This window comes from Nuphar pumila, chromosome 4 (assembly GCF_984573655.1).
Source record: "Nuphar pumila chromosome 4, dmNupPumi1.hap1.1, whole genome shotgun sequence".
NCBI classification, from domain to species: Eukaryota; Viridiplantae; Streptophyta; class Magnoliopsida; order Nymphaeales; family Nymphaeaceae; genus Nuphar; species Nuphar pumila.
The window spans coordinates 107,523,002-107,547,965 of NC_143252.1; the positions used below are offsets into that span (position 1 = coordinate 107,523,002).

A 24,964-nucleotide genomic window follows, 5' to 3' on the forward strand; every position below is an offset into this window, starting at 1 on the left:
GATCCATGTGATGAACCGCAACCCAAACACCATTTGGTTGGATAGCTTACCTCTCAGACGGGTCCCAAAAAAGTTTTGAGAGCGCTAATGGTATCTAAAGCACAAAAAATGAACAGCTGAGAAACAAGGAAAATTGGTGGTGTTTTGGATTTTCATTATCTTATGGATGAACAGCATCCAAAAGGCATCATCATAGGTGTCTCTGATATGATACGGTATTGAAAAGTTTATTCAATACAGGTTTAAAGCATCACATTGACGTGATTTTTTTTTTTTTTGATAATCCAAAGGGAACCCTGACCGCACATTGCCTGAAAACCCCACCTTAGCTTCGACCTTGCGGCAAGGGAAGCCACCCGTGGATTTCGAACTTGTGACATCCTGTCAATTTGACATTCACAAGTCGTCCCCAACAAAGCGATGTTTGAGCCGTGGCAGTCCCATTTGAGAGAGTTAATCTAAGGGTTGCCTGTGATCTGATGTAATGTATTGTCCATGCCAATGTTTAAATCGGCTTTAATAGGCCGATTCAGATCGAATTGGCCGAAAGGTGATTCAAAAGGGGGCCAATTCATGGCCGATTTAATTCTTCTTTTTTAATATTTTTAATGGGTTTAAAAAATTGTAACATTTTTATTTTTTAATGGCACACATCTTCTCATGGTAAAAAGTTGATCAACTCAGCTCGATTTGATTTGAATTTTTAGTTTTTTTTTTAAGAAACCGATTCACCTAGCAAACCTATTTTAACACCATGGTACAGATCATCCACCTTAGTGAATATGAAAGTAACCCTTTCCAAGGTTGCTCCCCTTATCTAAACAAGTTGATTTTCAATGGAGCAGTCGATTTATAAAGTTGGTATACAAACTGGTAAGGGTCATTCAATATGGGAAACTAATGGTTGTTTGTATCAACTTCTCTAGATTTATTTTTTGAGAAAAGGTAAAATTAATTTTATTAATGTAGAAAGGCGAGAGGCCTACGACGACGACGCGAGATCGACCCCCAGCCTGGCCAGAACAAAAAAAACAAGCTATGAAAATGGAGTGGGCTCAAGAGACATCAGCCCTCGGCCATTTCAACATGACCATATGAAGTCCTATAAGGTGAGTATAGTTTCATTAGCATGCAAAATACCTAATTTTGGTCCTAAAAAAACATATTTTTGGCATGATATCAAAGTTGGGAGAAATAAAGCATTTGTAATGTTGACACTCAAGAAATGTCTTTTTATCAAGCATGTCTAATCATGTCTATAAAAAAAATGTTAGTGTTGTGTGACTTGGAAATCATTGGACAAACCCATTTAGCAAGTTGAGTTAATCACCTATCTAAGATTAGAAAAGAGTGAGACCTCAATAAACCGTTTTATACTTAAAAAAATTAACCTTTAAATAGTGCTCTTAGTTGGAATGCAATCCTAATGGCACTATAAAGTGAAAAATCAGGAAAGTTGAGATTATCAAAATGTGGTAGTGATGTAGGGGAGCTTCAAAGCAGGATCCAAAAAACTATGCTATGATCCATGCTACTTTGCACTAATTGATTATTTGTTTTTACTCGGAGAAGCTGCCCCCAGGCACATAGACCTAGCCATGCTGGCTCACCCCTCAATCCCATAGAATCACCAAGCTTAGGCTTACGCAGGGGTGACACCCATGAGATTTGAACCTAGACTGTTTGTCAAACGGTCTACGCCCCCATCCCACCAATTGATGGAAAATTACATCTACTCAAAACTTAAAACTTTATTACATAATCCGCAAAAAGTCATAATCTGACGGTACAGATGTTGTCCGGCATAGACAACTGGCTGGGAGCCGCCCTTTGGTTTGTGTTTCCCTTGGTCTACATGTACCCAGATCCTTACCCTAAATCTCTTAGGCTCTTACCTTTGGGTCATTAATGCCCAACCTCTCAATTCCCACACATAGTCACAAACGTTTTTTCAGTCAAAATCTTGAATTTTTTTTTTATAAATCTCACATTTTTCGGGAAAATCTTGGCAATAAAAAATATAAAAAATATTTTTATAAGAAAATATTAATAAAAATTATTTTAAAATAAAATTACATGGTTATTTCACGATAAATAGCTGTTTAAAGCATAAATATCTTGTTTAAATCGCCGTATTTATGTTTTTTTCATAAATCTCACGATATTTTGAAAATCTCGCGAGAAATTGCTGTTTTAAACTTTCAGGCAATTTCTTATGATATTATTGTGAGATTTTCAGAAATCTCACGATATTTGTTACAGAGTTCCTACACTCACACTCATCTCCCCCATATAAATATTGTGGGGGTGTTGTTTTAGCCACCGGGCCCACCACCAACAGACAACCGTCTTTGTTTCTCTCTCTCTATCCAACCTTTTTAATTAAGAGTGTCAATGGGTCTGATTTAATCCCATATCTGACATAATCCGAATTCATTTAGTCAGATTTGGTAAGCTGAAACAATATCCTATTATAATATGATGCAGATATGGTTTTGATTTTTTTGCTACTGAGTCTGTCAAATATCCAAATTCGATGTATTACATGTAAAAAACCAGATACGGTATTAGATTTTCACCGTCGAAATCCGAAACTGAATTCGAATCGGTTTGGCAAACACCTGATTAGTCGGATGTGGTATTGGGCACCTCCTATCCAAATCCAAACGGTTGACATCCTTATTTCTAACAAGAGTCTCTTATATGTTGAACTTTATCATGATTTTGTCTAAAATTTATCAAAATAAAGACTACCGGCGATATCTGTAGCCATAGAGCTCAATTAGGAATGTAAATGGGTGACATTTAGCAATTGCCAAATCCGACCTAATCAGATCTTACATAATCGAATTTGAAGTTTGATGAAAAAACAAACGAATATGGATCTGACTAGTTGTTTTTTCATATTTACACCAAGAAACCACCCTCATGATCACTAGGGATGGCAATGGACCGGGGCAGGGGACAAGGTCTCCACCCCCGCCCCATCTCAAAATCCGAACCTCCATCCCCGCATGGGGATGGATTTTAACCTCCACCCCCGCCTCCATCCCCGGTCCAAACTGGGGTGAGCCAGGGCAGGGCCCCGTTTTCCCTCGGTCTATTGTCATCCCTTAGAAGGATTGGGGATGGGGCGGGGCAGGGCAAGGCAGATCGAGACGGGGATGGGGCGGGGCAGGGCAGGGGAAAGCGTAAGTCCATCCCCGCACAGGGATGCATTTTAACCTTCATTCCCGCCTCCATCTCCATTTCATGCCCTTCATCCCCGGTCCAAATGGGGCGAAGTGGGGCGGGGCCTGCTTTCCCCGATCCACTGCCATCCCTAATGATCAGAGACCTAATTGCGCTGGTGCTGCCGGCCATACTTAGGACCACTGTCTTGACAGTGTAAAACTCTATGGGCCTATCCCATGCTCCCAGAGAGTTGCCAGACTGGCTTGCGCAAGGGGTGATGCCCATGGGATCTGAACTTAGACCTTATGTCTAGCATCCTTGGCCCCATCGCACTACACATAACCCCTTTGGGGTGGATCCGATTAGTTTAAAATGGGATATTTACACATAATCAAATTCAGATTTTGTAGGATTTAAACTCGGATGCAAAACTTAATACGGAATCCAGAACCCATTATTAATTGGATCCAAATTTGGCTACTGATCTGAGTTATCGAATTACATCCGACCTCAATTGAAGTCTTGGCTGCCATCTTTAATCCATCTGACTTGCACCTAGCTTTTGCGGTACGTGATGAAAAGATACAACCGGTTCACAAAACCCAACTCGGGTCTACCCGTCTCCTTGACCCGAGCCGACAATATTGACGTCCCCACCGCGTATTGCAGTGGGCTGCCTGCCATTACTCCTGGCCCACCAATGAACCGAATCCCATCAACCAATCAACTACGGGTATTTATTAGCCCCATCCATCAATGAAACTGGGAGAATCCTCACCGTACGATCTGATAGAGTTGGAGAGAGCGATGCTGTCAGTATCTGAATCGGACCTGTATCGTTTGGCTAACGATTCAGGTGAATTGGCCAATACCGATTTTCAAGTGAATCACTCTGAATCGGTTAAAAAATAATTAAAAAATATTACGTGTCAATGTGATACATGTTAAAGTCATTAAAATAATATAAAAAATTAGTTTTAAGCTATTTTAATTCAGGTCTGACACCGATTCTCAAGTGAACCGTTTTGAATCGGCCAAAAAACAATTAAACGATATTATGTGTCAATAAGAACCTGATACATGTTAAAGCCGTTAAAATAACATTAAAAATTAATTTTAAGCTATTTCAATTCAAGTCAATACACCAAAAAGGCCAAAAACACAAGAAGAAAACCAGACCAAAGTCAAACACGATACCCCAAACCTAGTCAAAACCCTAGGCCTAAGGTCGTTTCTGTCCAATCCCCATCTTCAACCAAAAGGAGTTTCAAATCTGACTTACTTTTCACATTTTTTTTTTAAAAGGCAAGCGAGTGTTAGGCAGACCCCTACCAGTGATGCAGCAGCCTATACCATAGGGTTTGAACTTGCAAAGTCATAAACACAAGGTGACTTACACTAGTTGCTCCTACCAGACAAGTGTTGGTACCTTACCTTCCACTTTCACTAACCAACTCTCTTATCTATCTCTGGTTTTCTACCACTACCAGATCTTTTAGTCCACAAAAAAGTTCTCTCTCTCTCTCTCTAACTAAAACACGTTGGTTTCTCTTTGTACCAACAGGGCTCTGCTTGTTTGGCAGGAGGGTTAGTCCATTGTCACCTTGTGTTGGGGGACGTTGAAGCCCTTAAAAACCTGCCTGCCAGTGTCATCATCACATGATTCAAAACTCATTTTTTCACTAAAAACAAACATTATTAATTATATTCATAAGATTTAATTAAAAAAACAAAACATATAATTTTTAATTTCATATAATTTGGTGTCATCAAAGACGCCAAAATAATAACCCTATATCTAATAAAAAGTAGCTCTCTATGAAGACGCTGCTGACCGTTGGGTTCTCCGGAAGGCCCAACACGTGAACTCGTGGAGTGGGCGAAGGGTTGTGTTCGCGCGCGATGCAACGAACCGTCGCCATCGTGGACGCTGAATGGACGACGCGTGGCATCAGTGGCCACCACGAGTCATCACTCCTGACGGTGCGCCGTGACAACTCGACAACTGGGACGTCCCCTCCCTTCTGAGCTGTCACGCAAAGAATCTCCATCGGGATCCTGACGTCGCCACCACCACCCACACGTGCGTCTCCTCCGACGCTCACACGGACCAATCTTTAATCATTTTAACAAAAAAAAAAAAAAAAACTTCTTTTTAAAACTACTAATCCCTTCATTTTTTTTTTTAAAAGGCAAGCTGGTGTTTGGTGGAACTCTACCAGAACAACAGCCGCCCCATGTGACAGTTGGGCCTTCAAGGACCCCGCTCACCTCATCATCACTACAAAATTTTTTTTTGAAAGGCAAGCTAGGTTAGGCAGATCCCTACCAGATATCTCTTAAGCCCCCATGTGCCAGAGGGATTCGAACCTGAGCCTTCAGCTTGGCACAGGATCTCACTTACCGCATGGGATATCACCTCGGTAACCAATCATCACCACATTGATGATGATGACGATGACGATGATTAAACTAAGACACGTCACATGTCTCTTTAGTCGTGAACCCTGTCTCAGTTAGGTCATGTAGTTATGTCACAAGGACATGGCTAAGGAACAGGGATACACCATCTTATGCAAATTTCTATTTGAATCATTGGGGGGGGGGGACACGACACGGGGCAAGTTGGAGTATTCCTGTGACATAGGTGTGTACGTGCATTAGGTTGAATGATGACTTGGAGCTTTGGACCAGTGTAATCAAAATCGAAATGAATGGAACCAATCAAGGGCTGATTCAGGTTCCATTACTCATCCCACCATGAATATATATATATACTAGAGGTTCTTTACCCACAACTTGTCTTTTTTATTTTCAAGTTAAAAAATTATTTGTTTAGCAGACTGACTTAAAATGATTTGCTTCTAGATTCTGACCGATTCGGCTTTCACGTATTCGATTCTGAAACCGATTCTAACATTTCTTTAGACAAGCTACTTCAAGATGAGCCCAAGTTGGATCATCTCCAAACCACCTAGCACCCATGCCGGACTGAGTTGGGTTCGAACTTGGATGGGATGTCCACACCAACATTTTAGTTTAGCGTAGTGGGATGGGGCTCTGTGTAGGTTCAAATCTCACGGGCATCACTCCTTCGCAAGCCAAAGGGTGTCGATTCCCTAAGGGCTAGGGGTAAGCCCATGCAGTTTTATGCAGCTAGGACAGTGATTGTTTACGTACGGCAGGCAAAAGAGCGACTAAGCCTCTAATCTTGGGACGGTTTCCCAGTGTAAATATAAAAAAAGTCAAACCAACCAAGAGCTATTTAGGTTGAGGTTCCTTGCTTTGCAGTTTGGAATAAGGGAAAAAGAATGAAAGACCATTGATGGGCAACCCATGAAACTTGGAAATCATTGACCTTTGAATCATAGGTAGGGAGACTCAAATGACAATGGCAATCTTAGGATGCTTTTAGTGTGTGCATGATTCTCTTATATTAGATGGCAATAATACAAAAAAAAGGGAGGAATCCATGGATGATGGTATCATTGAATTTTTATATACACAATTTACATGTGGGCAATGATGGCCATGCAGACCAACAAGAGATTGATTCTTGGATATGGGACAATTTTCATGGCCATTATTCCTTCATGGTGGAGAGAGAGAGAGAGAGAGAGAGAGAGAGAGAGATTTTGCCTTGGCTTCAAGAGTATGATTTTATGAGGCCCAAATTGTAGAGAAATCTTTCTGATCTTGATTTGAAGAGATTGCCCAGAGAAAACCTTCCACCCTCCTGTGGTGGGGATTTTGAGTGAGCACTGTCTTTCACTTGGAGTATGGTGTCGCCTATTTCATTGCGGACAGCTTCAATGGTTTGGCTCCTCACAGGGTTCCTGGAGGCGTCCTTGACGTAGAACACGTTCACCGCCTGTGAGCCGCGCGTCGTAACCTCAGCTTGAGTAACTGAGAGGCCGTTCTCTCTGAAAATTCGCGTTACATCCGATAGCAGTCCGACCCGATCATCGCCACAGAGTTCAAGTCTCAGTCCCTGTGCATGTAGGATCAAGATCAAAGACACCATGTTTCAATTATCCCAATTCCCAGGTTATGCCAGATGCACCTGCTCTAACAAAGCCATGTATATATACCTCAGAGCTTCGTCTTTGAATGGCTGCTTCTAAGCACCGGATCAGTCGTAGCCGCTCTGCTTCAGAATTCACTGTGCACCCATCCATATGCCTAATGTAGTATTCCTGAGTTGCATTAATTCAGAGAATGTTTCGAAGTGTTTGATAACTTCCAACAAAGAACATAAGATCCCAACAAAGTCAAATGAAACATAAAGTTTCTTCATACATCATCATACATGGGATAAGTCCAAAGTACAAATTCAAATAACAATTTCAATCTCAACCCATTGAGATTCAATATCAACCAAACAACAAGTAGACATGGCCATGTTACATATGCCTACTGCTGAAATAACTTTCCCCAATGGCAGAATTATGAAAAGATAGTTCATTGGTTAAAAATGAGATCATCATTTGGGCCAAGGTTTGTTTGTTGGCTAAAATCTTTGGAACGGAGTTCCCAATGAATTGGCTTTTATTTCACAAATACTGCTAGGCCATGAGTATTATCGCATATGAAAATGCAGGTTAAACGGCTTGATTGCAGATGCAGGGGATGATTCTAGCAAGAAAATGGGTGGATACCTGAAAAGCTTCTGACCCCTTGGCGATCACAGTTGCATGGAAGACAACGTACTGCATGTCGGTTAGAGTGCAAACAGCATCGAAAAGCAGCTTGGGCCGATCCTTACACTGCAAGCTCACAACTGAGTATCCCCTGTCCAAGAAATTCTCAAGAGTCACCAGGGGCCGGCTCCGCTCATTGTCATCGTCCAGCGTATCGGTAATGCAGTTGAGTTCATAGTCACGGTCAGCGTACATCATCTGGTGGAGTCGCCTATCTGTGTGAGTCATGCCTATTGAGACTGCTGTTTTGGCACTGCGTTTATCTTGGTCACCCCTGAGGACATTCCTCAGCATCTCCTTGATCTTAGCTAGCCGCTCGGGTTCGTCTATTGGAAACCCATTCGATTCATCAGTTATGTAAACCAGGGATGCCATTCTTGAGTTATGGGTCCAAACTTCTGCAGATACCACATTGCATTTGAGGTCTGCAAGGACTGCAAAAACCTCAGAAAGCAGCCCTGGCCGGTCCCGTCCTGTTAACTCTATGGATGTATGTTTTGCAGCAGCCTGTACACCAACAGACCTTCTCAAAGATGGGACAGTGCATTTCCAAGTTCCCAACGACTGAAACCAAGAAGACAGAGCCAACGGAAACAGAGACCATCAGTTTTCTTAATTAAAGAAGATTTAGGAAGCTGTTGCACCAAACAAAACAAGAAAAAAAGGAGTAGATCTCTACCAGACACCAATAAATGCAGAACATCCACAAATGCATGTATTAAAACTGTTGCTCAAATTTAGTCAAGCTTGATGAATTTCCCTTAAAGAAACAAATGGGAACCAAGTAGCATTATTTTTATCAGTAATTGCCCTAACAGAAGCGAGAAAAGTCTATAGCTAAGATGGTACTTAATATCATACCAACATCCGATAAAAAATGAAAAAGGCTTGAAATCCTATTTAACAGTAGAGATTTACAGTATAACACTAAATTACCCCAAATTTTTATATACACTTGTCTCCTCCAAAACTAGTAAAAAGGAAAATTATATGAGTTGCAATAACATCACCAAAAATGAATAGGCAAAGCACGGTAAACTATTTTCTCTAAACCAGGGGGACTACAAAAATTAACCTGCTTAATTCTGTTGATGACTTCTCCATCCATGACCTTGTTGCCCTCCTGGTTGGTAACATAAAACACTGAGAAAGAAAGGGGAAAAGCATAATTAACCATGCACCATCTACAAAGTTACTGTTTTCCTTCCATTTTATAAAAAATAGAAATTAGACAGACTTTTTTTTTTCTTCACCAAGAGTGCCAAAGTCAAAGAATTACCATCCATGAACCACTCTCCATCAGAGGAAATGTAAGCCCTGTGTATTGTGAGGTTAAAATCTGCCAATACTTGCACAACCTCAAGCAAGCTCCCATGCTTATTAGCGCTCTCAACCTGCACATTTCACCAAAACTAACACCCTTAAGTACAAACCAATCTCCCCCAGACAAACCATAACTTCTCAAAAACAAAAAACAGGGTAAGTTGAAACTTCCATACCTTCACCACAGTTGCATTCTCACATGAACTGTTATCAACAGTAACCCTGTAACACCCCAAAATACAAAAACCAAACCGAGTAAACACTAAAGATCTTGGCACAAAATCTTACCACCCAAAAACATAAAAACTAGAAAAGGAGAGAAATTATAAAATGGAAACCACCACCCTGAAAAGCCAACAAAGAAAAGCACCAAACCTCCATTTTTTCACAAAAGACTCCATGTTCCCACAAATGAATCGATACCCATCTCGCAAAAGCGCAATTAAACACCAAGAATTCAAGTGGGCAGTAGAAATACGGCCGGAATTTTGGTTTCCACAGTGCTAAAATCATGTAGCAGGGGAAGATAGGCCTCACCTTGGTGGGTTCATTCGGATGACAAGCTTCTCATACTCGTCGTCTAAATCCAGAGCCATCCATGAGGCATCCATCACTCACAGAGAGAGAGAGAGAGAGAGAGAGAGAGAGAGAGAGAGAGAGAGAGGTACTCCCCTGACGGCTCCGCTTCCCTTCACATAGGCCTTGTCTTGGGGTAGGGCGTGGTCCCCCTTCCGCGCCTGCAAAATGTGGGCGTGAGTCGGCCCTTTATCAGGCCCCACCCTGGCCATTGGCTCGCATTTATGGGTGCGAGTAGTTTTGGAAAGGTGTTGCCTTCTTTCCCCCTATTTCCCCTCTTGCCTTTGAGGGGTTGTCTCACTTTTTGCCTCTCTATTTAGGTCAAGTTTCCAAGTCATATAAGGCCATGTCTTCCCCTTACATGGAAGGGAGTCGTGAAGCCATATCATGTAGAATTGTGTGTGACGTGCAAAACACAATGCTGATCTTATCTTTACTTTTTTAATATTTTATGTCTCCAACTCTTGATTCAGACCACATTGCCAAGTCATTCCAATCCACTTTCCATTTGAGCAGGTGATTAAAGGAGATAATCAATAACAGGAGCATTCAGACTAATGAACCACCAAGAAATAATGAAGATGATCCTGTTACGTGCTTTGTTAAGACTCGCCAAATGGGCTTATGGGCTTAGCGTCGTCCAACCCGAGCAAGTCCCATCAGGACTCATTCCTCTCAGCAAGGACTCTTCTGAAGACAAGTTTCTCATTAGGAAACAAACTCTTGTTGATAATAATAAGGTTGATAATGATAAGGTTTCTTGTATCCAAGACTCCTCAAAAAAGAGGTAAAGTTTGTAACGTGTTATATAATGGAGTTTTATACTCTTCTCAGCGTTAAGAATGCGTTGTCGAGGACATAGGTCTTTGAACAGAACCACGTTACTTTTTTGCCTTCGTGTGATTGAGTATTTTTCATTATCATGCAACAATCGATTCTTTTATGGTATCAGAGCAAAATCTTGGACAGCTCTAGAAGTCGATGCTTGGTTCTAATGACTTCTTCAACTTCTGAGATAAGTTCTTTCGCCGGTTTGTCTTCTGTTTCTTCATCCATGTTGTTTTCGAGCTCTCTTAATTATTTGTTGCCCATTAAGTGCATGTTATTGGAGTCGCAGTTTATTTCTCTTCTCGTCTCATGATTTGCAAGGATTCATGGATGGTTCTAATCCTTGCCCTGATGAATATATTTCTCAAAATGATTCTCAAAAGTTAAACCCCGAGTATTGTGTTCGGGAAGCGATAATATCAGGCTCTTTTAAGTTGGATAATCTCTTCTCTCACCAAACTTGCATGTTGGGGTCGTTCGGGATCACCTTCCCTGTGACAGGGCAAAACCAGAGAAACCGTTATGTAAAATAGTAAAACACAGGGGGAGTATTGCGTACCTGAGGCCGCCATGGGTACTGCGCTTGCCGAAAATCAGTCGCTGGAGCAGAGAAAAAACGCTGAGCAGAGGTTGGTGATCAATTAGGCAAAGGAGAGATTTTCTGCTCAATCGAGCTACAGCCACCACGAGCGCAGACTCCCTTAGGCAGTCGATGAGTAGACCTCTTCTCTCTTTAGATTGCACACACACACACTTTTTCTTTGATTGAGGGTAGCTCATGACACCCTCTGATTTATAGGGCACAGGGTGGGAACAATTTGCGTAACCATTCCTCCTGATCCCGTGCTGATTTATCGGAAGGATCACTTCGTATGTGGGGATGTATCCACATTGTGGATAACCACCACTACTTTAGTGGTGGTTAATCCAACATTCTCCGACTTGATTTGATGATAAACTCTTTAACCAGAAAACCTTATGGGAATAACTTGATGAATAAAATGACCTTTTTATTCTATTCTATAGGTCCTTAGTTAAATCTCTAATCCTTATGAGATTAACAAAAAAAAAATGAGAATCAAGAACTGAAAGTGATCACTTTATTTATATGCATATGTCAAAAAGAGTTTAACAAGGCCATCTTCATTACATGATCGGGATATAATCCCAGTGCTAGCCTTTTAGTAAGAGGATCAACGATCATCTCTTTGGTATCAATATTAACAATATAACTAAATTATTCTCCATCCTTTCTTTAACAATAAAATACTTCAATTTCATATGTTTACATGACATAGTACTTTTTTTGTTCAAAAAGGACACCACAACTTCATTATTACAATAGACCTTCAATGGATTTTCAATGGAATCAACCACCTTTAACTATGATATAAAGTTCTTTAACCATATAGCTTGCGATGTAGTCTTGTACAATGCTATGAATTCTGCTTTCATGGTGTGGGCAGCAGTGGTTGTCTGCTTCTCACTTCCCCAAGAGATCGCACCCCCAGCAAGTAAGAAGACATACCTAGTAGTAGACTTTCTACTATCAAGGCATCCTCCTAAGTCCGCATCTGAGTAGCCAATGACCTCGAGGTGATCAACTTTATGATACGTCAACATATAGTCTTTTGTCCCTTGTAAGTACTGTAAGACTTTCTTGGCAACCTTCCAATGGGGTATACCTGGGTTAGACTGAAATTTGTCAAGCACCCCTACTGTAAAAGAAATATCTGGTCGAGAACATGTCTGCGCGTACTGCAAGTTGCCAACAACTGATGCATATGGATAAGCACTCATTTGTGCTTTGTCAATATTGTCCTGTGGACAATCCTTTAGGCTCAGCTTGTCACCTTTTGATATGGGTGTTGAACCAGGAGAACAATTCTCCATTCCATATCACTTTAACACTTTATCTATATAGTATCTCTAGGAGAGGCCTAAAAAACCTTTTGCTATGTCTCGACGGATCTCAATGCCAAGAACATAAGCAACCTCACCCATATCTTTCATATCAAAATGTGATGCAATACTACAAGAAAAATGCTAATTAGCAACGAAAATTTACGACAAATTTTTTCTATCACAAAATTGTGATGGATTAGCGAGAGAAAACTCTCCATCGCTAACATTCAAAATATTTGTGAAATTAGCGACGAAAAAAATTCCATTGCGAATTCATCGCTAATTAACGATAGATTTGTGGCAGAAAAATTATGTCTCAAACTCCGTCACAACTTTGCGACAAAAAACTTTCCGTCGCTAATCCGTTACTAAGTCGCAATGGATTAACAACGATATTTTTTCATCGCCAAACATTACAAGAAAAATGCTAATTGGTGATAGAATTAGCGAGGGAATTATTTCATCGCTAATCTATCGTTAATTAGCGAGTGAATTTTTTCATCTCTAATCTGTCCCTAATTAACGACAGATTAGCAACAAAAAAATTCTGTTGCTAATCCGACGCTACTTTTCGATTTAAACCGACTCATCTAGGGCACACAATTTTTCCTCTCTCCCCGTGCAAAATTTAAACTGACCTAAAAGTTGTTCGATTAAAGCGTCGGACAACGTTCTTCTCTTTCAGATCGTCTAGCTTCCCAGAGAAGCCTCGCAGGTGACGACCAGAATCTGAGGTCACCAAGGTCCGCCGAATGAGAGAACTCTTGTCAGAATAACGGATGATCCGCAACTGCGCTTCACATGCTAGCTCCTTTTCTATTGTGACATCCAGCTATATCATCATCATCATCATCCTCGTTGTCGTGGTCTCCTTTTCCAGAAAAGCTTGATCTCACTCTATTTCGTCTTCCTAAGATCCTCAATTTCTTTTTTATCAGAATGCAGCTTCGCTTTTGAGTGTTTTTTGATCGGGTAAGTTAAGCAGAGCTTGTGTTTCCTTGGTTTTCTTTGCATATTTTCATTATGAATGAGATACAGTTTTTTCTTTTCTTTGCAGTGGCGGGCCAGACCGGACAAGCGGGGAACCAGGTCAAGAGGGCATTGGAGAGCGCACCGATTCTGTGCAGAGCCCCCCCAGTGGTGGGCCGGGCCGCTTGGGTCTAAGACCCTGTGCAACGCCTATGTGGTGCAATACAAGTCTAGCCTATTGCTGCTGAAATACCGCTCGACAGGGAGCAATTTTTTTTTAAATTTAGCGATGAATTAGCGACGAATAATATCCGTCACAAAACTAAATCTATACTTATTTAGCAACAGACTCACAACAGATCATGTTCGTCGCTAATCTGTCGCAAATTAGCGACGAAAGTAGCGACAGATATGTTCTGTCACTAATTAGCGACCAAAAATTTGTGATGGATGTTATCCATCACCAATCTGTCGCTAAATAGTTTAGCGATGGATTAGCGATTGATAGTGTCCGTCACTAATCCATGATTTTCTTGTAGTGATAGCAACATTTATCAGCTTCGATAATTCACGACATGAGCAATGATCAAAGGACTCTAATGCAATCAGCGGCTTAAGCTTGATCAACGATCGGCAATGTCAGCTCAAGCGATTAAATAAGACTTACTGTGCTAATTCAGTCTTCTATTTTACAAAGCTCTGCAAATGATCTCAACTAGTTAAGACATGTTGAAACTGCACATTACCTGTTCGATGAAATGCATTTGAAGAATTAAGTGGCATAGATTTTGGGCTCAGTCCTAGAGAGACCGTATCAATTGGTATCAGCGGCTCATGCGATCAAATTGAAGCTCTGGCGTGGATTGAGTTGGAATTTGTTCGTAGATCGTTGATCAAACTACAACAAGTTCTAGCAAAATATTTCAACGCCTTTTTTGTTTCGAATTTTATTATGGTTAGTTGAGAACTCTCATGATAATTATAATTACAGATTCTGATTCCTTGGTTCGATCACTATAAAATCGAGTACTCATACGTAAAAATCAAAGCTGGATTGGCTTCCGAAAGTGAATTTAAAGTTTGGAATGTCCTTGAAGCGCAAGGATTGCCGACCGGATTATTCAAGTTTTGTGTTCCAGCTTAAATAGATTACAGCAGAGCGGTTTGCGGTGTACATACATGTTTTTTTACGATCAAGCTGCTCAAGGTCGTGTTGAGGACGCATCTATGTTTGGCGAGAGGGTGGTGTATGTTCCCCCCAATGATTCACTGAATCCCACGTCTGTGTTCGGGGCTTTGAATGAGCACCACGTATACAAGCACATGGGGCTCGTATTTCCGTGTATGTTGACATAACTTTGCATCGGACTCTGGTGTTGTTGCAAAGACTTAAGTACCCTTTCTTGCTATTCTTCTTATAAAGTGATGGTTTGAGAAAATGGCAAAAATGCCCTTCATTCAAAAAAGAAAAAACAAACAGTTCAAAAAAAGGACAAACATGTCCTCCATCCAGAAAGTCGAGGATGATGTTGACTCTTCAAAGTATTCTTCTTCTTTTTCCGTTCAAAAAAAGGACAAACATGTCCTCAATCCAGAAAGTCGAGGATGATGTTGACTCTTCAAAGTCTTCTTCTTCTTTCTCCGTAAAACACTGTAAAACCCTCTCTCTCTCTCTAGAGAAGAAATCAAGGGAGGCAAAGAGTTCTCCCTGGAAAAGGCCATGAACATCAACCCTCTCACTCTCTCTCCCTTCTCTCTCTACTTCTGTGCACATCCAACAGACGATCCTATATTGCTCCATCAAACACCGACTGACCTGCACACTGACTGTAGCATCGTTCAACTTGAAGAGTTGTGGAGTCTGATTCAGAGTTTTTGCTCTTACAGGAGAAGGGTTTGGGGGCTCCTCCCAGCGTGGGTAGCATCGTTCAACTTGATTCGTTGTGGAGCCTGATTTAGAGTTTTTGCCCTTACAGGAGGGAGGTCCGGGGGCTCCCCCCCGGCTCTGGAGGCAGCGCCCTCCGGACCAAATTTTTTTTGGGCCTTCCAACATCGATTTGTAGTGTTATCGGGCTTTCCTACAACGATTTGTAAAAATCCGTAAAAACTGGTGTCTCGTTATTGAGTCTAGTTTATTCTTGTAAATTTTAAGCAATTTCTATGGTCATTTCATTCTCTATTTTACTAAAAACCAGACCCTTATTATTTTGTGTTATTTGAGTTGCACAACACCATTCTCGCTTGACATCCACATCTTGATTCTAGCATGCTCCTTGTTAGATTTTCCATTGATTTCTTCCAACCTTGCTTGGATCAAACATATGTCTTTCTCACCACGACACCCTGTGCATTTTTTGACCACGACACCCGGGACCCGTGCCGGGGGGGGAGCCCCCGGACCCCCCCTCTTGTAAGGGTAAAAACTCTAAAACAGGCTCCACAATGAATCAAGTTGAACGATGCTACCCACGCTGGGAGGAGCCCCCAAACCCTTTTCCTGTAAGGGAAAAAACTCTGAATCAGGTTCCATAACGAATCAAGTTGAACGATGCTATCCACGTTGGGAGGAGCCCCCAAACCCTCCTCCTATAAGGGTAAAAACTCTGAATCAAACTCCACAACTCATCAAGTTGAATGATGCTACCCACGCTGGGAGGAGCCCTCAGACCCCCCTTCTGTAAGGGTAAAAACTCTGAATTAGACTCCACAACTCTTCAAGTTGAATGATGCTACCCACGTTGGGAGGAGCCCTCAGACCCCCCTTTTCTGTAAGGGTAAAAACTTTAAATCAGACTCCACAACTCTTCAAGTTGAATGATGCTACCCACGTTGGGAGGACTCCTCAGGCCTCTCTCCTATAAGGGTAAAAACTCTGAATCAGGATCTACAACTCATTTAGTTGAATGATGCTACCCACGCTGGGATGAGCCCCCAAACCCTCCTCCTGTAAGGGTAAAAACTCTGAATCAGGCTCCACAACAGTCAATGTGCAGGTCAGTCGGTGCTTGATGGAGCAATATAAGATCTTCTGTTGGATGTGCAGAGAAGCAGAAATAGAAGGGAGAGAGAGAGTGAGAGGGTTGATGTTCATGGCCTCCTCCAGGAGAGATTTCTTTCTCAGATAATCCTGCAGTGCAGAGACTGGGCCTTAAATAATCATCTTCTGGGCACTTAAGTCTTTACAACCACTCCTTTTCAAGAATTGTCATTTTTTTTGGCACCAATGGAGGAGAGGGTACTTAAGTCTTTGTAATCACATCAAACTCCAACGCTAATTAATGTTGACAAACATGGGGATACGAGACGCACATGCTTACATACATGGTGCTCTTTGGGACTCCCGAACATGAGATGTAGCTAACTGCCCTGTTCGGGGGGAACATATAACCTGCTTCAGTGTTTGGCTGATGATTGCACGCTATTCAGCGAACCACAACTGTGAGTTCGACAACATTACAGGCTACATACTGCAAATTATAGAGTCAATTGACTGTAGCTGTGGCCAAGGGCTACCGAAGTGTCTCCAATGTGCGCACGGTCCTGTGTTGCATATCATCTTGTGTGCATTGTAACACACATCAACAATTACAACAACGCCTTCTTGTGTGCGATCGGGCATCACAATCGATAGCAGCTATCATACCTTCAACCGCCACATTGGCAACATGCTGCCGCCGACCTCAACGCATTTATACCTCTAGCCTGATAGACACCACGACGGACACAAGACAAAGCTTTCGATGAATTTAGAGTTTCAAACACTCTAGATCATCAATTCTGAAGCTACAACTAAGTATATTCACGCTTGCTGTTTTAAATCTGGTATAATAGTTACAGTCGATCATTATTTTAGTTTTGCACCTCTACGGTTAATTTAGGACTCAGTCCGAGTGGAATCACACTGAATTCCAAGCGATTCTATGCAACTGGTGAAGCTGAATGCTTGACGAATCTAGTAAATCTGAGCAATCGCTCAGTTCACTGTCTCCTTGAATACAACTAAGTGCATCGGGCTTTCATCAATTCAAATTTAGTGAATTACAATTACAGTCATTGTTGTCATTATACACAGTTTGCTGAATGTGCAAGCTGAAGAGCTAGAGTGAACTGTGTCTATCAACCAAGTCGGGTTAACATCTGCAAGCTTCCTAACAGCAAAATGCCAGTGCGCATTGGGTTAAAGCACTCTGTCGCGTGCAACTGACGTGATTAAACTGTATGCCTACTCGCTGCAAATTTGTGTGCACATCAACTGCCAACTACAGTGTGTATGCTATTAGCAATTGCATCGTGAGATTCGATTGAGCAATGAGCTAATCTATAAAAAGTGTTCATCATCGCACAAAGTGGAGTGCACATTTCTCCATAACATTTGCTACAACAAAACTGTGTTTGCTGTAACACCTCATATGCCATGCTGTTTTCCACAAACAAGTCACCAACAACGTGAGCTATGCATCTGCGACTATCAACATAGGAACACCTCTGGTGCATGGACAATTCCAGAAATTAGCCTTCAACAACGAAGGAAAGTCTGAACATGAGTCATTACTGCAACCCTCACACAGAAGTTCGACAACAGCAAGGTAAGTGGCAACCTTCGCAGCAGCATAGTTATGCTGCAACACACAAGGCCTACTATCGTCAAGTTAAGACATATCTGCAACCATTGCACCATCAGCATTCACAAGCTGACTGCGGGAGGGAGTTTTCACAAGATGTACTCTTGTACAACAAATTGCCACACAAGGGGCAAGGCTTGGACAATTTTGGCTACAACTCACTTATGCAATCTGTCATAAGGAGTAATACAGTTCGTGCACCAAACATAGATGTTGCCATGCGCAAATCCTGCCAGGGAGGTGATGATTACATATATGTTGCGAGTTTGCAGTTCCAAAACAACTACCACACGGAGAAGGTTCAGTTCAATGTGTCAAGCGACAACTATAGAGCAAAAATTCATGACAGAGTGCATAATCATGCATGCCATGCATGTTCGGCAACCAGAGCAAACAATTATACGTATAGCGCGGGTTTGGCAACCTCAAAGAGAACTCAATTACATAGTAGTACTAATGAAAACTTTTACGACCAAGAACACTCTGCTTAGTATAGAGATGATGTTGATGACTATGCAATATATGAATCACATAATTATGTGAATTCATATGCAACAAAGGATTCATATGAATATGCAACCAGGACTTGTGAAGAGGATCAAATTGAGCAAGATAGTTATCAACGGGGCAAGCAAGGGTATAGTGCCCAAGCTCAGGAAAAGTTTGGTGCAAGCATAAAAAATGCTATTGCGTCGTGCACACCAACACAGGGTGCAATTGATTATGCTTATGGTGCAAGGGTTCAAGTTCAGAGGAATACTTATAGCAATGAAGTATCATGTGAGGACTTATTCGAAGATGCTGAATCTACAACTAAGTTCCATTACTCCGATAGTTCGCAGGCTCAAGCGAATGGGCCAGAATATGGCTATCCATATTATGATCAATATGATGAATACATGGACCAGACACTATGGTATGATCAACTGGATGAATCAAATGACTATACAACAACAGAACAATGTGAATATGCATCCGACTACCTGTTCTCTTTGCACAAAAAGAATAGCAATGTGTCGCACATGAAGTGTGCCACACCTAATATGAGCATGAGTGAGACGCAAACCACAACTGAAGAGAAAATTATACTGTGTGGCGATAGCCAAGATAATTACGAGGGTCAAAAGTCTAGCCCTGAGTCGCAAATAGAGTCTTTGCTACAACGCATGATAGAGCGTCTTGATGAATGGGATTTGACGCTTCGTACAACAGATCACACCAAGGCTGCACTTGAACCAGCTGAATATAGCAACAGTATGCAGGGTGAGCATGAAATCGCCAATGTTAGCCAAAACCAGTTTGCTGAACAAACCCAGCTAAAGCAAGATACTAACAATGTATGCTGGATCATATGCAATGCATATGCGAGGCCTGAATTTACAAACCTTGTCAGTACTTCGAGTTGCCAAAACAGAATGACTCTTGTCAGGCAAGAAGGATGCAAATTAACTATGCACCTGGAACGCGATAATCAGTTGGCAAGACAACCAGTGCCTTATAAGCATGGCAAAGTATTGCCCACACACATGGAAATCTAGCTGGAGGTCTATGCAATTAACGAGGTCAAACCACTGAAAATCAAGACATTTCACGTTGGGAAACAACAGTGGTGGGTGACACAGCTAAATGAGAGAAAATTTTAACTTTCTACAAGGGCTGAATGGCATAAGCGCCATCCTCATTGCTGCAGCAAGATTTACTATTGGCAGAAAGGAATGCCAATACATGACAAGAAACAAAATTTTATATTTGACCCAGAAGGTTGAAGGTACGACAAGAAAAGGGTCAGAACTACTAATAGCTAAGTAGTAGTATCATTCAATAACTCAGCCCATAGGGCAGCCGAAAATAAAGCGTGGAGATGAGGGCCATAACCCACAGGCATTGCCGGAGTCTTGAGGTCAAGATAAGCGAAGCATGGTGGATTGATACGAACCCTCCTACGAGTGCCTAACACGTATGCATGCAGAGCACTAACCAGGTAAGCTCGTGTTGTGCAAGCAATGAGATACAGGTGTTGGACGCACGAGTGTGGCGGACTTATGGTGCAGAGCACCAACGCGTGTAGCACGACAGGGAGCACTTGTCATGGTAGGAGCGTGTGACGCATGGGCAGAAGCATAATGCATAGTGCGCATGGCGGGTAAGGCGACGCAAAGGAGTGGCAGCCATGCAGGAGCGTAGGAGCACGACGTGCAGACGAGTGCATGGCGGCTGGCCAGGTATGATGTGAGCGAGCAAGCGAGCCGCGTCAGCATATGCGACGTAGGGCAATGAAGCACTCAAACGGGAGATGCGAGTGAGCAAATGGTGAGTCAACTGAAGATGCTGGCCTTGCTGAGGTGGAATGTTCTGATTGGGGGACTTACCAGACACCAAAGTTGACCTCCAAGCCAACTGTTGACCCAGCTGGCGCAGGGCTTAGCTGAGGCTATAAATAGTGGTCTTCAGCCTTACGTTGGGGATTATGGAATTATTTTGATATTGTGAGAAGCACTCTCTTGTAAGCCCGTAGGTAAGGCAGAGACTCTCTTGGAGAGTTGGCCTCAAGATTGAGGATTTGGCCTTAGGGTTGAGCTAGCTCAATCGTTAAGGATCCACCTACGTTCACCTTCATCTTCTCTCCATCCGTTCTTCTTCTACCTTTCCCCTAATCTGAAGTGTAAACCAATGAATATCTGTACTCGGCTCAACTGTTGGAATAATGCTCGTTGTTGTTGCTGATCCATGAAGAAGCAGCGATCAATCAAACAATGGATGCAGAATTGAAGTGATGATCGGCTGATTCTAATCTTCATTTCCGTACCGAGCTATCCAAAAGTCTGGACATCAAAGTGAGGAAGCTATACGGATGATGTTCTACATTCAATGACTTGAGGAGAATTCAAGCAATCAGCAATGCTGCTGCTGTAGAATTTATGAGTTATAGCGGTGTAGCCTTGAGTTCTAAAGCTAAATCAAATCAGATACTAATCAACGTTGAAACAACAGAAGAGAGCAGGAACGATAAAGAGCAAAATAAACTAATTCTGCAGAAGTTGTAAAATGGATTAATAGCAGCATTCATCAGCTTTGATAATTCAAGATATGAGCAATGATCAAAGGACTCTAATTCAATCAACGACTTAAGCTTGATCAATGATCGATAATGTTAGCTCAAGCGATTGAATACGACTTACTGTGCTAATTCATTCTTTTATTTTACAAAGCTATGCAAATGATCTCAACTAGTTAAGACATGTTGAAACTGCACATTACCTGTTCGATGAAATGCATTTGAATAATTAAGTGGCATATATTCTGGGCTCAGTCCTAGCGAGACTGTATCACTCGTGAGCTCATTGCTATAAAAATCATACCCTTTTTTTTATTTTTTGATAGGAAATGCTGAGGGATGCGCTTTTCCTAATAGATGTTGCCTTTGCATGGAAAATGAAGAAACACATGACCATTTATTATTTCATTGCAAGGTTGCTTCTAATATTTGGAAAAATGTGGTTGATAGATTTAGTAAGGAGAGGTCTCCCACTACAAATGTTATTCAAGAACTTAAATGTTGGTTTTCAATAAAATTTGAACACCATGTTTTGAAAAACTGCTGGGACCAAAATTTTTACATGGTTATTTTGGAAATTTTGGGTGATTGATAATCGGGTTTGGCATGAAACTGAAGTGATTTCACTAATCCAGATTAGAAAAGAAGTCTGCTCTACTGCATTACAAGCAGTCACTTGATAACTTTCTTTAGTTGCGTCCTTGTATTGATGTGAGGAAATCAGACCCTCACTTGGCCTTGATTCATGAGCTAGTTAGGGTGCCTAGAGAAAATGTTGTGCTTTGTATTGGAAACATAAACCCCCGGATTAGCGGCTTCTTGTGTAGGAAGATCTTTTGTAACTTATTTTATTCATGAATGAATTGGTTGGACACAGAACTCTCTTACCTACCAAGGAGTACAATCAGATTTAGCCTTGCATCGAGGGATGCACATCCGTGGGTTTCGAACTTGTAAAGTCTCGTCAGCTTGGTGACATTCACATGCCACCCATTTGAGGGGAGCCCTCTTTAGTGGGATATCGTCTTGCCATAATCTTTCTGGCATTTCCTTAAAAGAGCTTGATGCTTCAAATGACAAGGCAGAGAGTCAGATTCAAACCATATCTGGAAGATACATTCATGTATGAACTCCAACCACACTTTGCTCTTTTATCAATCCATTCCATTTCTGCTCTATTTTGTCTAAAGTTGAATTTGTAAGTATGATGACACCAAAAAAGATTTTAGTGGATTCTTGAATTGCCTACTTTGCAATGCCAAAATCCAGGAGATTCTCTCTCTCTCTCTCTCTCTATATATATATATATATGAGAACTGAACATATTAAATTAGGCTCACTTTTTTAGGCCCCATAGTTTGAAGTGTTTTATGATATATTTGAACCGTTAGATGTGTTTAGCATGCTCGATTTAGGAGAAATCAACTCTTGGATCATATTTTTTGGATGAAAAAATATAGATGCTTTCATAGCCATTAATTTTGGATCACAAAAAAACCTGTATATAGGTAAGATTCTGATGATCCAAAAGCCGGTTCCCACTAAACAAAACCTATAGATCACATCTATGGTATTAAACATAGGGCTGTAGCCCAATCCTGCCTCCCGGCCCAGTTAATTTTTTTTTTTAAAGCCCAGTCTTAGCCCAACCCTTATTCCATATGAAATGGATTTTTATCCATTTTTGTAGCCCAGTCAGCCCGGCCCTGACTGCAGCAAATAGTTTGATTTGTCCATATGAAATAGATTTTTATTAATAATTGTACGTTGCCATTTTTTATTTTATCTCAATTTTTTTTAGGAGGTGCTGCCCCCGAACCCCATACTATCACACCAATTTTTTTTTGCTACACCCCTGTTTGCGCCCCCCCGCCCTTCCTCACATGAATCCTAGCTACGCCCCCGGTATTAGATGTGAAGTAGCAGAATGAGAAAATGGGCAGAACCATCTCTCTCTCTCTCTCTCTCTCTATATATATATATATATATATATATATATATATATATATATATATATATATATATATATATATATATATATATATATATATATATATATATAAAAGGCCAAGGGAACTCCCCCATCATCAACCTCACATCTACAGGCCTCTCTGGCTTGTAAATTCAATATTGTCAAGAATAGTATCTAACCCTGAATGGATTTTCAAAAAACTTTAGGGAATCAACCAATTCGAATTGTTAGCCGAACCGAGCTGAATAAGCCAAATTTTAACCAGCAGACATGTGTTTTGGAAATATTAAAATAATATTAAAAAACAAATCTTTTTGAAAAAGAGCTTGACTAAGCTTGTTTTGTATCGATTTTTTGCTGATACAATCTGACTGGCTGATACACAATGATATTGACAACATTGGTTTAAACCCTTGAGGGCCCCTTACTTAAGGAGAAGTACACCCAGCTTAAATATTTTTTTACTTGAAGAAACTGCCCTAGAGACCTAGCCGTGCTAGCTCAGCCTGTCATACTTGCGGTTGCTGTCATGTCAGCGTAGGGCTTACCCCTCGACCCTAGGGAGTCCAACTTCAATCTTGCAGCAAGAGAAGTCACCCGTGAAATGGTTTCTATATCTGGTCATGTCTGTTACTAATGAAAATTTTAAATAACAAAACAAAAAGTATTTCTCGTAGCTACCAAACCAACCCCATAAGCTTTGTTCTTTGTGTTGCTTCTCCCGTTCTACTATTTTGGTTTTCCAGTATAGGGTAAACAAGATAGAAGGTTTTAGGGCAGAACTCTGTCATTCCATTCAACTCATCATAGTTGGCAATATGTGGAATGGCAAGAAATCGTTAAATAATAAATATATGATTAAAAAGCTTGTGGACGCATTAAAAAAAGCCTGAAGAAAGGGCACAAAAGATAAGTTACTAGAAAAGTTTGCAAATACTATATATGGGTTTTGTTTAATTTTAATTTTATTAGACAAGGTTAAAAAGACACACACACACACACACACACACACACACACATATATATATATATATATATATATATATATATATATATATATATATATATATATATATATATATATATATAGAGAGAGAGAGAGAGAGAGAGAGAGAGAGAGAGAGAGAGAGAGAGAGAGAGAGGTGCAACATCTATAACCAATGAAAATATAATGACTCATTCATTATATGTTTGTTGTTTATAATGTATTTAATGAGAAATATGTTTTACATGAAGATTTTACTGTAAGACTTTGAGCATGCTTGCGAAAGAGCAAACTAGAGGTGGAAGGGTGAACTGTTACGCAATGAATCACCAAGTGCAGTCCTCTTCACAACTTCTGTGCTTTTAGGTATTTTATGTAAACCCAAAAAATAAAGTCTCTGTATTCGCTATGAATGAATCATGTCTCTTTGTCTGACTTCATTGAGTCATTTTATAAACCTGAAAGCGGTTGGATTAGACATGCCTCTTGGTGAAATCCCTTCAACCTCAAGAGTTATGATTCTTGATGTTAAAACTTGTATTAATTAATCTTATTGTTTATGTATTTTTATGTTTGAATAATTATTTGTTATAGTTTTTAATAGTTATAGTCCTTAGAGAGATAGTTAAGAGAGTAACCATTGGGGTGGCCTCCCAACGTCACATCTCTCTTATGACCACATCCCTATGTCTCCCACTTGGTCGTAAGGGATATCTTGTATTACCAAGCCTTAATCTTAATCAAGACTATGCATTGACACACCTTCTTTAGTGACATTTTATTCACATAATCTTTGTGGACTTATTCACTTATCCCTCAAACGTATCTAAGTCCCATTTGACTTACATGTTTAGA

At 40.9% G+C, this 24,964-nt stretch overlaps 1 protein-coding gene across 4 annotated transcripts; it reads right to left on the reverse strand.

The window, feature by feature from the left end:
* Positions 1-6,634: 6,634 nt before the first annotated feature.
* On the reverse strand, positions 6,635-10,084 carry LOC149840465 (ACT domain-containing protein ACR4-like). 4 transcript variants are annotated; one of them, XM_090003165.1, is made up of 7 exons: positions 9,735-10,084; positions 9,374-9,419; positions 9,154-9,268; positions 8,950-9,017; positions 7,833-8,438; positions 7,266-7,370; positions 6,635-7,165 (listed from the first exon to the last, which is right to left on the reverse strand). In XM_090003165.1, exons 1-7 carry the CDS (start codon positions 9,806-9,808, stop codon positions 6,821-6,823), a joined length of 1,359 nt encoding a protein of 452 aa, XP_089859291.1. In that variant the 5' UTR covers positions 9,809-10,084; the 3' UTR covers positions 6,635-6,820. The 4 variants fall into 4 exon arrangements, with proteins under 4 accessions (XP_089859291.1, XP_089859293.1, XP_089859292.1 ...); XM_090003167.1 differs by having other exon boundaries at positions 8,950-8,997; positions 9,735-9,822; XM_090003166.1 differs by having other exon boundaries at positions 9,573-9,780.
* Positions 10,085-24,964: the final 14,880 nt, after the last annotated feature.